General features: G+C 36.0%; 1 protein-coding gene across 1 annotated transcript in view; it reads right to left on the bottom strand.

Moving 5' to 3' along the window:
- Positions 1 to 16480, bottom strand: part of LOC127564386 (calaxin-like) — a 36269-nt gene that overhangs the window by 5780 nt on the left and 14009 nt on the right. The window contains exons 2-5 of the mRNA XM_052000877.1: positions 15969 to 16124; positions 12085 to 12189; positions 3539 to 3690; positions 835 to 939 (exon numbers count right to left, since the gene is read on the bottom strand). Of these exons, the coding sequence (XP_051856837.1) occupies positions 835 to 939; positions 3539 to 3690; positions 12085 to 12189; positions 15969 to 16124 (518 nt within the window). The remainder of the gene's footprint in view (positions 1 to 834; positions 940 to 3538; positions 3691 to 12084; positions 12190 to 15968; positions 16125 to 16480) is intronic.

Genomic DNA, 16480 nt, shown 5'->3' with positions numbered 1-16480 from the left:
TTCATTTTGCTAAAATTTTAACTTTTCCCACTTTTCCTTGTATCCACATCTGGTTTAGAGAGAAAAAGCTTGAGCAGTAAGTACTTGGAAAGAAGTTGGTGTCTTTAAGGAGGACAACTGATGGACTGTTTGCAAAACCATCTTTAAGATGAGCCGTCAAGTCTTCCAAATTTTCTCACCAAGTCCATCCCCACACTGTCTCTAACTCTGAGGTCCTCATTTTGGACCAGATATGATTTTCTCATGTAAGGATTCTCCATGGGGCAGTCAATGGAGCTCTAAAGAGTTAAGAGCCCTAGAGAACAGCCAGGGGCAGTAACAGGTTAAGATACCTGCCAACTCACACCAGGTGTCATAGACTGGACTCTAACTCAGGTCATAATAGCTCCATGCTAAATTTTTTACCCACAGTGCCCTCCTGCTTATCTCATATTGCTCCTCTTGAGTTTCCACCACCCCCAGCAGAATGTCATCTTCCCAAGGGCAGGGACTGCTTTCTTTCTGTTTTTATATTCCCATTTCCTTGAACATAGTAGACACTGAATGCTTGTTAATTGAATATATTCTTTGTATATTTTAAGGGGATTGACTGCAGAGAGAGAGAGAGCTTAATAGAGCCTGTACTCCTCCCATAGTTTAACTCAAATTCTTTCAGAGCAAATAGGAATGGAGTAAAATCTCATGGCTGCCATATTTAATGCAAGGGAAAAGGTAACTTTATGGGGAAGTGGTCTGCTTAGTAGTCCTTTCTTGGGTCTTTGTGGGTGTAGGCTATTTTATTTCCTTTCTATGGTAGGTTTATGACATGCATTAAGGGGGAGATTTTATTAATACCTCAGTTCCTGGTAAACATGGACCAAACACTTCCATCAAAAGGTGGTCCTTTTTTACAGCTTGTTCAAAATCTTCATAAGACAGTTTCCCATCATTATCATAATCCTAGGAAAGAAGATGAACCTTTCTTTAGTGTATAATAATAATAATAATAGCATTTTTGACACTTTTAAGGTTTATAAAGTCCTTTACAGGTATCTCATTTTATCCTTACAACAACCCTCAGATATGGGTGCTTTTATTATCTCCATTTTACAGATGAAGAAACTGAAGCAGATGGGTTAAATGATTTGCCCAGCATCACACAGCCAGTAAGCACATGAGATCAAATTTAAACTCAGGTCATTCAGGCCCAACATTCTCCAATGTATCTTCCCATCGCTCCCATCATCCTCAATGAGTTTGGTACCTGGCTCACAATTCTTCTTTCCCCAAAACTTTTTCTCATACTTGGTGGGACTTGAGCATACATACTGATGCTCTCAGAAACCCTAACCATTCACTTCCTCAACCTGCTCACCTTCCCTGAGTTTGCAACTCCACTAACATCAGCCACATACAGGAAGATAGTCATATCCTCAGTCTTGTCATCACCCACAAACGTACCACCTTCATGCTTGAGAATTCCAAAATCCCTTCTCTGACCATTTTTCACCTTTCCCTCTACCTTCCTTATCTAACTACTTTTCATTGTCACTGGGACCTCCATCCCTTGACCCTTTAATTTCCTTTCAGACCATCTCCCCTGCAAAGCAACTCTCCTCCTCAACTTGATTTCTTGATATCTTATATTTCCATTTATGCTTGGATTATTCCCCCACCTTCAGGCCTTTGGACATGGTGCTGAGAGAGGGTGGAGAAAATCATGTAATTGTTCCAACTGGGGCCAATACCAACGTAGCTTGCATAACCTCAATAGGCCCTCATTGCTTCGAGGCAATCTCACTGTATCTTCCTCTAAAACCACTCTCCAAATTTCATCCCTTGTCTGCACTCCCATGGCTCCACCTCCTCCTCCTGTCTCAGTTGAAGACCTTGAAAAAATTGAGAACGTGAGCTCCCTTCTCCCCTCTTTCTCATCTGTCACTCAGATGCTTTCAGCCATTCTCTTCCTTCACCCCCTGTCTCACATAATGAGCTGGCCTTCCTCCTGACCAAGACTGCTCTATCTGTTCAACTGATCCATTCCATCACTTTTCTAACAGATTATCCATCATCCTCATTCAGATCATTTTCATTTTCTCCCTGTCCATTGACTCATTTCCTTCTGCCTGCAAACATGCCCATGTCTCATCCTCAGAAAATCTTTGCTTAATCTTTCCATCCTTGTGACCATCCTGTATTCTGTCTTTTTTTGCTAAACTCCTTGAAAAAGCCATCCACAATCAGGGCCTCCACTTTTCTCTCCTCTTAACATCTTACAGTGGGCTTCTGACCTTGCCATTCCACTGAATTTGCCCTCTCCAGAGTGGTCAGTGGTTTCTTAGTGGCCAAATTCAGTGGCCTTTTTCTCTGTCCTAGGTCTCCCTGCAGCCTTTGACACTAGTGATCACTCTCTCCTCTGTGGTTTCAGGATATTCTCTTTCCTATCTGAGCATTTCTCTTGTTTCCATTTGGATCCTCCAGCTCTAACTGTAGAGATCCCTTAGGATTCCTTCCTGGGCCGCCTTCTCCTCTACTACATTTGGTGTTCGATGTTATCAGTTATTTATCAGAACCAATAAAAGATCAAAGTACTGTGGGTCACCAAGTCACTTTATATTGAACGGCCAAGTATTTTGGGAGAAGTCATTGTTATTTATGCAAAGCTGTGTGTGCTGAGTACATGATGAGTTACCAAGTAGATAAGGATATGATCCCTTCCTGAAAGAACATCTAGTTGAGGAACACAAAGCACATCAGATAATTAGCAAAGCTGCATAATCAAATTCTAAATTTTACAATAATATAAGGAATTAGATAAGGGAAAGAACAATGTGTGCTAGAATTACCAGGGAAAACATTGTGGATGAAAAGACTCTAGCTGGCTCTTAAAACACAAATAGGATCTGACCAGACACCAGCTGTGTGGTATGTCACTTAAATCTAAACCTCTCTCAACCTCAGTTTCCTCATCTGAAAAATAAAAGGGGTTCCCACTCTATCCATTTGATCCTCAACAACTACTAAATGAGGCAGTTAAGATTTCTCAGGTATCCTATTTTACAGATAAGAAAATCGAAGTCCAGGTTATTTCCATTTTACAGATGGGAAAGGTTAAGAAAGATGAAGCACCTTACCAATGACCATTCAATGAGCAGATGTTACAGGGAGGATTTTAATACTTAGTCCTGTGCTCTTTCAACTCTATGCTACCGCCACAAAATGTCCATTTATCAAGATTAATTCAATGGATGTCATGTGGAAGAATTGGAGGGGGAGATTAGCATCCAAGGAACCAGGTAAGGGATCTGTAATAGTCTGGCCATAAACTCTAGCCAAGAAACTAGGCTTTGTTCTAATAAATGACATTTTATGAAAGACTAAATGTTTGATATCAAAATAGCCTTTATTTGATAATAAATTGTATGATCCAATACTTATACTTCTATTTTATCTGTTGCCTGTGGTAGAAAACAGGCAAATTTTTCCCTTTTTTGTCCACTCTCTGTTCAGAAAACTAAATTATCATTTTTTACATACTCACCATTTACTGCATACTCACCATTTTCTTCAATGTTATTTCTACTAACTCTTTTATTCCTTCATCTTGCTCTTCTTCAATTGAATGTTTGAGGAGACTGTTCTTCAGCATATCATACATTTCATCTTGGGAAATGTATCCATCCCCATTCAAGTAATAAACTCGGTAACAGTCTTTTTAAAGTGTAAGGAAAAGTATTACTACTTTTAGGTAAATAACTAACATTGTTTCATTTCCTCCTTAACTATCATAATGCATTATGGCATTAACATTATATTTTATAAAATATAGGAGGCAAAGTGGCCCAATGGAGAGAGCATTGACCTTGGCATCCTGTGATGTCACAGGACCCAAGTTGGCTCTCAGTTGTATAAAGTGTTGGACTGGATGATCTCTGAAGCTCTTTCCAGCTTTACATCTATGGTATGGCACTATTCGCAAATATAATACAGCAACATATTCTCAACAATTAAGTAGGATTATTCAACGTTGGGAAAGCAAACATCAGAAAAAAAAATCTGTAAATCATACAATTTTGTCAGAAAATGTAGAAAAAGCTTTCAATAAGATGACATTTGTTTGTAATTGAAAATAAAGCTAAAGAGAAGGGGAAGAAACAGATTTCTCCTTCCTTACATATACAAAAAATATTTACTTGAAAATTAATGGAAAAACATTAAGAAGCTGGCCATGCTTGTCCATACCAGTAATCTCTGATAAGGGGAAGTTTGAGTCTCCCTTGAGCTTTGGAGTTCCAAGCTGCACTGCGCTATGTACAGGTGGCCACGCTTAAGTATATCATCATTGTGATGAACTTTTATATGTGACTGGGGGGGGGGGAGGCAGAGAAGGGGAAGGGAACCACCTTGCTTAGAGAGGAGTGAGCCAGCCCACAGAATAAACGGCAGCTCCAAGCTCCCAAGCTAATCGGAATGAGACTGGGGCTTATTGCTAGGTCCCAAACTTCCAAAATGGACAAATAAGGATACCTAGTATTTGAAACAAACCAAAATTAAAGCATTAGGTACCACTTAAAATAGGTAAAAATAAAAGTATACATCTTCCTACTTTTTTTTTTGACATTAGAAACATGAAAAATCACAGTAAGAAAAAAATTATAAGAAATGGAAAAGGAATTGGTAAAAACATTATTTGCAGATGCCATGATTGTTTACCTAGAAAATGCATATATTTCAGGAAAAGAAGAGAATTTATCAAAGTTGCAGGATATAAAAGAAATTCATTAAACATTATCTGAATTCTTGGCAGAACTAAGATGGCCAAGAAGAGGCAGGAACTTGTCTGAGTTCTCCCAAATTCCCCTCCAAACATGTCTTAAGGTGAGTTCTGGAGCAGCAGAATTCATAAAAAGATAGATGGAAACAATTTTCCAGCCCAAGACAACTTAGAAGGTCAGCAGGAACAGTCTTGCAGTGGATGAGAATGGAACACAGCAGTCAGGGCAGTCCAGCTGTCCAGAGCAGGTAACAGCCCTGAAAGGAGAAGGCCTGAGGTGGGGGAAAAGAAAAAAAAGGGAGGGGAATGGCAGGAATTAAATTGGAAGTAGCAGCTTCTGGAGCTCTGAGGCCAGAAAAAGAAAATGGATTAGACAAGTGGTTAGAAGGAGATTTACAGGGGTCTCTTTGCTGATACTGAGTGCAGGACTCGTATTGTTCATACTTGGATCTATAGTCCTAGAACAAAGTCCCAAGGTGAGGAAGAGCAGTAACACACCAGAGTTTTGGACCAAAGGGGAATGGTGACAGTTCTAGGGTGGAAAAGAGTGTTTATGATTGCTCATAGAACAGCGCACAGGTCAGGAGGTAGTAACACAGCTCTCCTTACACCATACCACTATGGAAGAGCTGAAAATGTACAGACCCCCCTGAAATAGGTCTTAAGGCAGTAGCATAAAATATCTAAAGCCTGGACAGCGTCCCCTTCATCCCAGGAAGAAAGCCCAATTTTAAGCATAAAGTTAATAAATAAAATGGAAAAATGAACAAACAAAAAAAAACACCAAAGCAACAACAAAAAAGACCTTGACTTTAGAAAGTTACTATGGTGACAAGGAAACTCAAAACACAAATTCAGAAGACAACCAAGTCAAAATACCTACATCCAAAAAAAAAAAAAAAAAAAAGTGAATTAGGTCTCAAGTTTCAAAAGAATTCCAGGAAGAGTTCAAAAAAGATTTTAAAAAACAATTGAGATAGAGGAAAAAATGAAAAAGGAATAAGAATAATGCATAGGAAGGTCACGAAAAAAGAGTCAACAGCTCTTGACTGTAGAGGAGGCACCAAAAAAAAAAAAAAAAAGCTAGAGAAAATGAAGAAAATAACACTTTAAAAAACAGAATAAGCCAAGTGGTAAGAGGCACAAAAATTCACTGAAAAAAAAAATCCTTAAAAAACAGAATTGGCCAAATGAAAAAAGATATTTAAAATAAAAACTCACTGAAGAGAACTCCTTAAAAAGCATATTTGGCCATATGGGAAAAGATGTACAAAATTTTACTGAAGAAAATTACTTAAAAAGTAGAATGGGCAAAGTGGAAAAGGAGGCACAAAAGCTCACTGAAGAAAATAATTCCTTATAAATTAGAATTGGGCAAGAGAAACATGTCATGAGACATTAAGAAATAATAAAACAAAATCAAAAAAGTGAAAAATAAGGAAATGTAAAATACCTTTTTGAAAAACAACTGACCAGGAAAATAAATGGAAGTGAGATAATTTTAAAATTATTAGACTATCTAAAAAGCCATGATTAAAATAAAAAAGGGCGAAGATATCATATTCAAGAAATTTCAAGGAAAACTTTTGTGAGATTTTAGAACCAGAAGGTAAAATAAAAATGGAAAGAATCCAAAAGATCAACTCCCAGAAGAGATCCCAAAATTAAAATTCTCGGGATTATGATAGCCAAATTCCAGAGCTCCCAGATCAAGAAGAAAATATTGCAAGTAGCCAAAAGAAAGTAGAGACACAATCAGGATAACACAAGATTTAGTAGTTTCTACTTTAAAGTATCAGAAGGTTTGGAACTTAAAATTCCATTGAGCAAAAGAGCCAGGATTATCTATCTAGCACAGTTGAAAAAAACAGACATTGAGCAAAACAGAACACTCAAATATTCTTGATGAAAAGACTAGAGCTGAATAGAAAATGACTTTCAAATACAAAATTCAAAAGAAGCACAAAAAGGTAAACAGGAAAGAGAAATCCTAAGGGATCCAATAAAGTCAAACTGTTTACACTCTTACATGAGAAGATGATATTTATAATTCCTAAGAAGTTCCTCATTATTAGGGTAGTTAGGAGTATACAATGACAGAAGGCATGAGTATAAATTGGATAAGATAGGATGACATCTAAAAAATTAAAATTAAGGGATGAGAAAGAAGAATATAGTGGGAGAAGGAGAAAGAGAAAGATAGAATGGGTTAAATGATCTCACATAAAAGAGCCTTACAGTGAGAGATAATGTTGCGCATGGGATGAATAATGATTTAACCTTATTCTCATCAGAAATACTTAAAGAGAGAATAATATAAACACTTAGTTATAGAAATCTATCTTAATCTATAGGAAAGTCAGAGGGGAAGGAGATATGAAGAGGAGGGGCTGATAGAATGGAAGGTGAAGAGAGTAAAATAAACAGGGGAAAATAGAATACAGGTTATTACACAATATAAGTGTGAAAAAATTTATTGCAAGTTTCTCTGATAAAGGCCTCATTTCTAAAATATTTTAAAAATGGAGTCAAATTTATAAAAATAAGAGCCATTCCCCAATTGATAAATGATCAAAGGAGGCAGTTTTCTGACAAAATAATAAAAATTATCTCTAGTTACATATAGCTATTTATATCTCTATATATAGTTATATAGAGAACATATCTATATATGTTCTAAGTCACTATAGACCAGAAATATTCAATTAAAACAGTTGTGAGGTACTACTCCACACCTATCATATTGACTAAATGACAGAAATGGAAAATGACAAATGTTGGAGGGGATGTGGGAAAATTGAGACATTTATGCATTTTTGTTGGAGTTTTGAAGTGATTCAACCATTCTGGAAAGCAATTGGGCACATATCCCAATTTGTGGCATATAATCATGATGGAATACAAATGTATTATAAGATAAGATAAGATAAGAGGGATGCTGTCTGAAAAACCTGGACTTTCATATGAACTGATGCAAAGTGAATTGAAGAGTACCAGGAGACCAGGGGATACAATAATGGCAATGTGTGAAATAATCAATTTTGAATGGCTTAGCAATTCTGAAAAATACAGTTATCCAAGATAATTCTGAAGGACTCATGATGAAAAATGAAGGACTTATTATGAAGATTATCCATCTTCAGAGAAAGAAATGATGGAGTTTAAATGAAGATTGAAGCATACTGTTTTTTTAAACTTTGTCTTTTTTTGGGGGAGGATGTTTTCTTTCACAACATGACTAATATGCAAATGTTTTTCATGATTGCTCATATATAATCTATATCAAATTTCTTGCCTTCTCAATAGAATTCAACATTTAAAAAAATTTTTTTAAATTGTTTTTACGTGTAGTTGGAAAAAATAAAATATTAAAAATATTAAAATTATTTGTACTCTTGGGGTGATCATAAAAGTTAAGAAAATTCCAAACATGACAGAAGAAATTTATTCTATTTATTTTTAATAGTATTTTATTTTTCCAAATACATGCAAAGATAGTTTTCAACATTCGCCTTTGCAAAACCTTGTGTTCCAAAATTTTCTCCCTCTCCTCCCTCCTGCCCCTTTCCCAAGACAGCAAGCAATCCAATATAAGTTAAACATGTGCAGTTTTTCTAAATGCATTTCCATAATCATCATGCTGCACAAATAAAATCAGATCAAAAGGAGAAAAAAATTGAGAAAGGAAAAAAAGCCCCAAAGAAACAAATAACAGGGCAGCTAGGTGGCACAGTGGATAGAGCACTAGCCCTGAAGTCAGGAGGACCTGAGTTAAAATCTGGTCTCAAGACACTAAACACTTTTTAACTGTGTGACCCTTAGGAAAAAACCAAATAACAATAACAAAAAGGTGAAAATACTATCCTTTGATCCACATTCAATCTCTATAGTTCTCAAGGCAGATGATACTTTCCACCCCAATTTGGAATTACCTTGAACACTACATTGTTGAAAAGAGCTATGTACATCATAGTTGATCATCACATAATTTTGTTACAGTGTACAATGTTCTTCTGGTTCTACTTACTTCATTTAGCATCAGTTCTAGACTTTTCTGAAATCAGCCTGCTTATCATTTCTTATAGAACAATATTCCATAACATTCATATACCATAACTTATTCAGCCATTCCCCAACTGATGGGCATCCACTCAATTTCCAGATATTTACCACTATAAAAAAAAGCTGCTACAAACATTTTTGCATATGTGGGTCTTTTCCTCTCTATGATCTCTTTGGGATATAGATCCAGTAGAGACACTGCTGAATCAAGAGCTATACACAGAGAATATCAACAGCTCAGAAAAAGAAGAAAACAACTCTTTAAAAAATACAATTGGCCAAATGGAAAAAGATATGCACAGTCCAATCAAACTCCCAAGAAACTATTTTAGTGACCTAGAAAAAATAACAAGAAAATTCATCTGGAAGAACAAAGGTCAAGAATTTCAAGGGAACTAATGAAAAACAAACCAAATGAAGATGGCCTAGCTGTGCCTGATCTAAAACTGTATTACAAAGCAGCAGGCACCAATTTGGTATTGGCTAAGAAATAGATTAGTTGATCAGTGGAATAGATTAGCTTCAAAGGACAAAATAGTCAATAACTATAGCAATCTAGTGCTTGACAAACCCAAAGACCCCAGCTTTTGGGATAAGAATTCACTAATTGACAAAAAATGCTGGGAAAATTGGAAACTAGTATGGCAGAAACTAAGCACTGACCCACACTTAACACTGTATATCAAGATAAGATCAAAATGGGTTCATAATCTAGACATAAAGAATGAGATTATAAATAAATTAGAAGAACACAGGATAGTTTACCTCTCAGATCTGTGGAGGAGGAAGGAATTTGTGACCAAAGAAGAACTAGAAATCATTATTGATCACAAAATAAGTAATTTTGATTATATTAAGTTAAGTTTTTATACAAACAAAACTAGTGCAGACAAGATTAGAAGGGAAGCAATAAACTGGGGAAACACTTTTACACTTTTACAGCCAAAGTTTCTGATAAAGGCCTCATTTCCAAAATATATAGAGAACCCAAATTTATAAGAAATCAAGCCATTCTCGAATTGATAAATGATCAAAGGATATGGACAGACAATTTTCAGATGAAGAAATGGAAACTATATATAGTTTAAATATAACTATATTATATTTAATATATATTATATTGAACACTATTGTGTTCACATGAACATGAAAAGGTGCTCCAAATCACTATTGATCAGAGAAATGCAAATTAAGACAACTCTGAGATATCACTACACACCTCTCAGAAAATGACAGAAAAAGATAATGATGAATGTTGGAGGGGATGTGGGAAAACTAGGACACTGATACATTGTTGGTGGAGTTGTGAATTAATCCAACCATTCTGGAGAGCAATTTGGAATTATGCCCACAAAGTTATCAAACTGCATACTCTTTGACCCAGCAGTGTTTTCACTGGGCTTATATCCTAAAGAGATCTTTAAAGGAGGGAAAGGGACCCACATGTGCAAAAATGTTTATGGCAGCCCTCTTTTTAGTGGCAGAAAACTGGAAACAGAATGGATGCCCATCAATTGGAGAATGGCTGAATAAATTGTGGTATATGAATGTTATGGAATATTATTGTTTTGTAAGAAATGACCAACAGGATGATTTTAGAGAGGCCTGGAGAGACTTATATGAATTGATGCTGAGTGAAATAAGCAGAACCAGAAGATCATTCTACACAGCAACAACAAAATTATACGATGATCACTTCTGATGGACGTGGCTCTCTTCAACAATGAGATGATTCAAACTAGTTCAAATTGTTTAATAATGAAGAGAGTCAGCTACACACAGAGGGAGAACTATAGGAAATGAGCGTGGACCACAACATAGCATTTCCAACCTTTCTATTATGGTTTGCTTGCATTTTTGTTTTCCTTCTTGGGTTTTATTTATTTTTCTTTCTAGATCAGATCTTCCTTGTGCAGCAAGATAATTGTATAAATATGTATACATATATTGGATTTAACATATACTTTAACATATTTAATATGTATGGAACTGCCTGCCGCCTAGGGGAGAAGATGGAGGGAAGGAGAGGAAAAGTTGTAACAGGAGATTTTGCAAAGGTCAATGTTGAAAAATTATCCATGCATATATTTTATGAATAAAAAGCTATAATAATAATAATAAGATATGCACAGTTTGATTGTCTTCCAAATTGCTCTATAGAATGGTTGGATCATTTCACAACTCCACTAACAATGTATTAGTGTCCCAGTTTTCTCACATCTCCTCCAACATTCATCATTTTCTTGTCATCTTAGCCAATCCATGAGGTATGAAGTGGTACCTTAAAGTTGTATTAACTTGGCATAAGAAATTTACTTTTAAAAAACAACATTTGCAAATATATTTAGACACATGATATACTAAAAATAAGTGGAAGGTTTAAATTATTAAAGAAAATTCAATGTCAATAAGTCAAATCAATATAATGAAAAGTGGAAGTAATTCCTATGCTTATTATTGATTTAATGCAACAGAATTGTCTTCATTATTGTTCAGTCATTTTCATTTGTTTTCAACTTTTTATGGCCCAATTTCTTGGCAAAGATATTGGAGCAGTTTGCTGTTTCCTTCTTCAGATCATTTTACAGAGTAGGAAACTGAGGCAAACTAGGTTAAGTGACTTGTCCAGTTTAAGCATCTTAGGCCAAATTTGAACTCAGGAAGATGAGCCTTTCTGACTCCAAGTCTGGCACTCTATCCACTGAGCCACCTAGCAATCCACTGATCTTCATTACAGAACTAAATAAATCATAATGAAATACAAATGGGAAGGAAATTGTTAAAAGTACCAATGACAAATTTTGAGTTGGAGTAGTTGATAAAAGATATGGCAACTTTGACAGGTTTTAAAACATTATTAAGTAGTTATTAAAACTATGAAATCTTAGGCAAAAACAAACAAACCTAGATCAGTGAAACGACATAAATGTCTATAAATAATATATTATATATTATAAATAATAGGATAAAATGTCTATAAAAGATGACTTTTAAAGGATAAGCATTATTCTTGAAGGATCAATGGTTGAAATTCTAGAAGAAGTGAGCTGGGTGAGGGAAATATTTTATGGGCCAATTTGTTTATTTTGTTTTTTAAATCACACCATGTTTATAGCACATTTTTCTAGCCAGCCCAGATGAGATACTAAAAACCATTTAAGTGGATAAAACTTTAAAGAATACTTGTATGCTAGCTTTTAAATCACTGAAAGGTGAAATCAAGACTGGTTGTAGTAGTCTAAAATAATACCAATGCTAGAAATTCTTACATTTCAATTTGTCTTCAAAAGTTCCTCGGAGAAATATGGATAATCCTTCAACCCACTCAGTTGTACTAATGTGATTATCATTGTCTTTGTCAAATGCACCAAACACTGAAATGTAAAGAGGGTGTAGGTTTATAGTTACTGCCATTAAGAGACAAATTCTAATTCTTTCTTATTCGAATTATAATTCCATAGTATCTATAATAGATCAGGAGTTATTTACCAGGAGTCTGTGTTTAAAAATATTTTGATAACTATATTTCACTACAATTGGCTTCCTCTTAAATTCTATGTTTTATGTATTTAAAAACATTATTCTGAAAAAGGGTTCCAGGGCTTCAGCAGACTGCCAAAAAGGGTCTGTTATCCCCTGAACTTATTAAGAATCCCTGCTTCAATTTTTTTTTCTCATTTTTTTAGAATTGGTTCCGATTTTTCTTGAGCATATGAGCATATTTTTCTACACATATGGAAAGATGTTTAGAAGAATTGCACATGTGTAACCTAAAAAAAATCCCTGCTTTATGTAGAGCAGACGTGGGGAACCTTTTTTTTCCTACCAAGAGCTGTTTGGATATTAACAACATCATTTGCAGGCGATAGAAAATTATCAACTCAAAGAACTCAAGTAGTGGGAGGTTGTTGAGGTTGCCTTGGTGGGGTCAGATCAGATGATTGTGTGGGCCTTATGTGGCCCGCAGGCCAGAGATTCCTCACCCCTGATATAGATAGAAGTAAAATAATTTCTACCATATATTAAGCAAATGTTTAGAGAGTTTTCCACCTGGGAAAACCCTGAAGTATTATAGAAATGTGAGGTGGTATTACTGGTTTGAGATATTTTCCCAGTGAGTGTATTTACCATTTTTAAGGTCTGTAGAGTTGAAACAGTGTCAGTGGTGGTAAAGATTAGGCTTGCCTACAACAGCACCTATGGGGCAGGAAGGCTCCAAATTCTCATGGGGATCAGGGCCTTGGAGACTCGGGAGAGGGAGGAGAAGGAGTGGAGCCCCCTCTTCCTGAAATCAATAACCTTGTCAGCTGGCATCAGGTAGAGAGTCCGTCACCGATTACGGCCCATGCTCTTTGGACACGAGAGAGGATTGGCCATTTTGACAAAACAAAACACACATGAGGGTCAACATACATCTGGAAGAGAGTGACACAGTACAATTCAGAAAGCTTAATCCTGACCAGCTCAGAACAACTGGCTATCTGAGGGGAGCGAGACGCTTGGGCTGTAAATCAGGTGTGCAGAGTCCAGGGACTGATGGTGGACTAAAAGGCCCTCCCAAGAGAATGGCCAGTCTTTGTCAAGAAAGAGCTAGGAACAAAACAGGAAAACTGAGGCAAGTTGTAGTGATCAATGAAGCTGATTTACAAAGAAAACATTTGGGAGATGCAAATTCTATGTGTATATATGGAGAGAGATGGAGAGAGACAGAGACAGAGAGAGCATGTATGTGCATATACTTAAAACATGGTATAGTTCTTCCTCCATTTTTGGGAAATGAAAAATAATGAGTAGTGCCATAACACTACTACTATGTGAGCCAAGCATCTAGAGACCTTAGAGCTTGTCAGCCTTGATTGACTGTTTCCTCCTTCCTGCCAGAATGCCAACCTTGCCCAAACTCTCCATTGATCCTGATGAAGTGACTATCAAGCTCTTGAGGACCAATTTCAGTAAAATGTTCAGTAAGTTTCAGTGGTGGTAGTGGTTTTTAAAGAATCATGACTCCATGGCTAAAATGTCCTTCCTTTTCAATTCTACCTCATGGAACTCTTGGGTTCTTTCAAGGTTCACCTCAAATCATGTTTCTCTGATGTCCTGATTTATCAAATGTTGTAGAGGGGTGTTATGGGCCAGAACTCTGAAACTGAAACAAGTTCCACTTAGTAGAGTTGATGAGACCTAGTTTAGCATGGTGATTAATAGTTCTCTAAGTTCAGCATGATGGATTTAATCTTACAACAAATAATGGTTTCTTAGAGATATAATGATTGGTTTATACTCAGTGTGGAGCATATAAGCTAGGGACTGAGAGCCACAAAGAGAAGCTCTCAGAGGCAGAAAAGACAAGAGAACTGGAGGCAGGAACATAAGCTCTCAGACTGAGACAGACTTCAAGACACAGACCATCGTGGTGGTCCTCCTGCCTCCCCCACCGAAACCAAGACACATTCAGGAAGACCTCAAGAAGCTAGCCTGGGCCCCAGGAAAGAAGACAAGACTTTGAAAGAGATAATAAAGGATTTGGACTTCAACCCCTGGCTGTACTTGTGGTGATTACGGAACTGAAATGAAGGCTGCCTCCAGAGACCCAAGAAAACCAAACCAGAGAACACTACAAAGGGAACTGAGTCATATTTATAAAAAAATCTAACTATTCCCCAAATTATCAAAAGATATAATCTATGTCTGAAGGGTTATAAACTCGTGTATCCTTTGACCTAACAATATCACTACTAGACATGAATCCTAAAAGTTTTTTTCTTTAAAAAGGGAAAGAACCTTTATGTATAAAAATATTTATAGCAGCTCTTTTATCAGAGTAAAGAAGTAGAAACTGAGGGAATGCCCATCAATTAAGGAATGGCTGACTAAATTCTGGTTTGGGATTGTGAAGTAATATTATTCTATAAGAAATGATGAGCAGGATGCAATCAGAAGGACCTGGAAAGTCCTCCATATGCTTAAGCAAAGTAAAATGTACTGTGTGCATAGAAATAGCAAAGTTGTGGGATGATCAGCTGTGAATGATTGCTATTCTTAGCAATTAAATGATTCAAGACTACTCTGAAGGATTTTTGATGAAAAATGCTATCCGTACCCAGAGAAAGAACTGATTGTGTCTGAATACAGTCTGAAGCATACTTTTTATCCACCCCTCTTTTTCCCCCCATAACGGTGTTTTTTAAGGAGGAAGGGAGATCTGTGTTTTCTTTTGCATCATTACTTTTATGGAAATATTTTGTACAACTTCACATGGATCTTCTCAATGAGGGGTATGGGAAAGAAGGGGGAGAATCTGAAACTCAAAATTTTAAGAACAAATGTAAAAAACTTGTTTTATATATAATTGGGGAAATAAAAATATTAAAACAAAAAGAAGATTTAGCTCAAATGTCATTTTCTGTAGGAGATCTTTTTCCAGACACTGCTAATTTCTAACACCACCTTCTTTAAAATTACCTTCTTGGGGCAGCTAGGTAGCACAGTGGATAGAGCATCAGTCCTAAACTCAGGAGGACCTGAGTTCAAATTTGACCTCAGACATTTAATACTTCCTGGCTGTGAGACTGTAGGCAAGTCACTTACCCCAATTGTCTTAAGGGAAAAAATTTACTTTCTCCTGTGTATACATCTTTTATATAGTTATTTATTTACATGTTATCTCCTCTATTAAAGGTAGACTTGAGGGTAGGGGCTGTTTTTGCTTCTTTTTTGTATCCCAATGCTTAGTACAGGGTCTGGTACAAAAGTCAGTCCTTACATGGTTATTGAGTATTAAAAATAGAAAGGGAAAAAACTCAAAACTATGTAAATTTTTCATTGGATTATTTTCTAAAAATATGTTTAGTGCCATTAATGTCAAATACCTTTTGGTTTAAGTGTTGTGTGTGTGTGTGTGTGTGTGTGTATGTATGTGATACACCCTAGGGGGAAAATATTAAGTGAATTTCCCCAGATAACTGTTCTAATAGAACCTTTTATAAAACAGACCAAAAGGGATCTTTTATTAAACTTTCAAATAGGAAACTGACCACTGATTATTCTTTAAGAGGCAGCTTTCTCTAAAATACCCAGTCGTCATTTGGTTTGCCTGAAAAGTTTGAACATCATGGATAAAAAGTGGCACTTAACAGTTGCTATGGCTTCTTACCCCTATTCATAAGCATGTCGTCAGTCATTCCAAATACAGTATGCAGGACATTTCTAAACTCATTACGCTCCAGCCCGCCTCGGGTCCCTTGTTCATATCCCTTTTCCATAAATGAGTAAAACAGTTTCACAAGACATTCCATTTCATTTTTGTTGACTGTAAAATGAAAAAGGGAGATTAATAAAATTTTAATTTAATATAATATGAAGCACAATAGGTAAAACGCTGGGGATAAGTGTGTTCTAATTTTTTTTTCTGCCACTGTGTTGGTGAATGGGACTTTTTAACCTTTCATATTCCTGATTTGCTTCCATTTAGAAAATAAAGGAGTAAGGCTAAATGACTCCTTGTCTCTTCTAATTCAACATTCTAATTATTGAGTTATTACTCTTTCCTCAATCCAATCTTGGTCATTTTAGCTAAGTAGCACTTGGTTTTGTTTTACTATTCTTTCCTCTTACATCCCCATGTATATTGTTTTCCTGATTCTACTTAATTTGTCCTATAGTAGT

The sequence above is a fragment of the Antechinus flavipes genome, chromosome 5 (assembly GCF_016432865.1).
Source record: "Antechinus flavipes isolate AdamAnt ecotype Samford, QLD, Australia chromosome 5, AdamAnt_v2, whole genome shotgun sequence".
Taxonomy (NCBI): Eukaryota; Metazoa; Chordata; class Mammalia; order Dasyuromorphia; family Dasyuridae; genus Antechinus; species Antechinus flavipes.
Note: the sequence above shows the minus strand (reverse complement) of the source record. Positions and strands in the feature narration are given on the sequence as shown.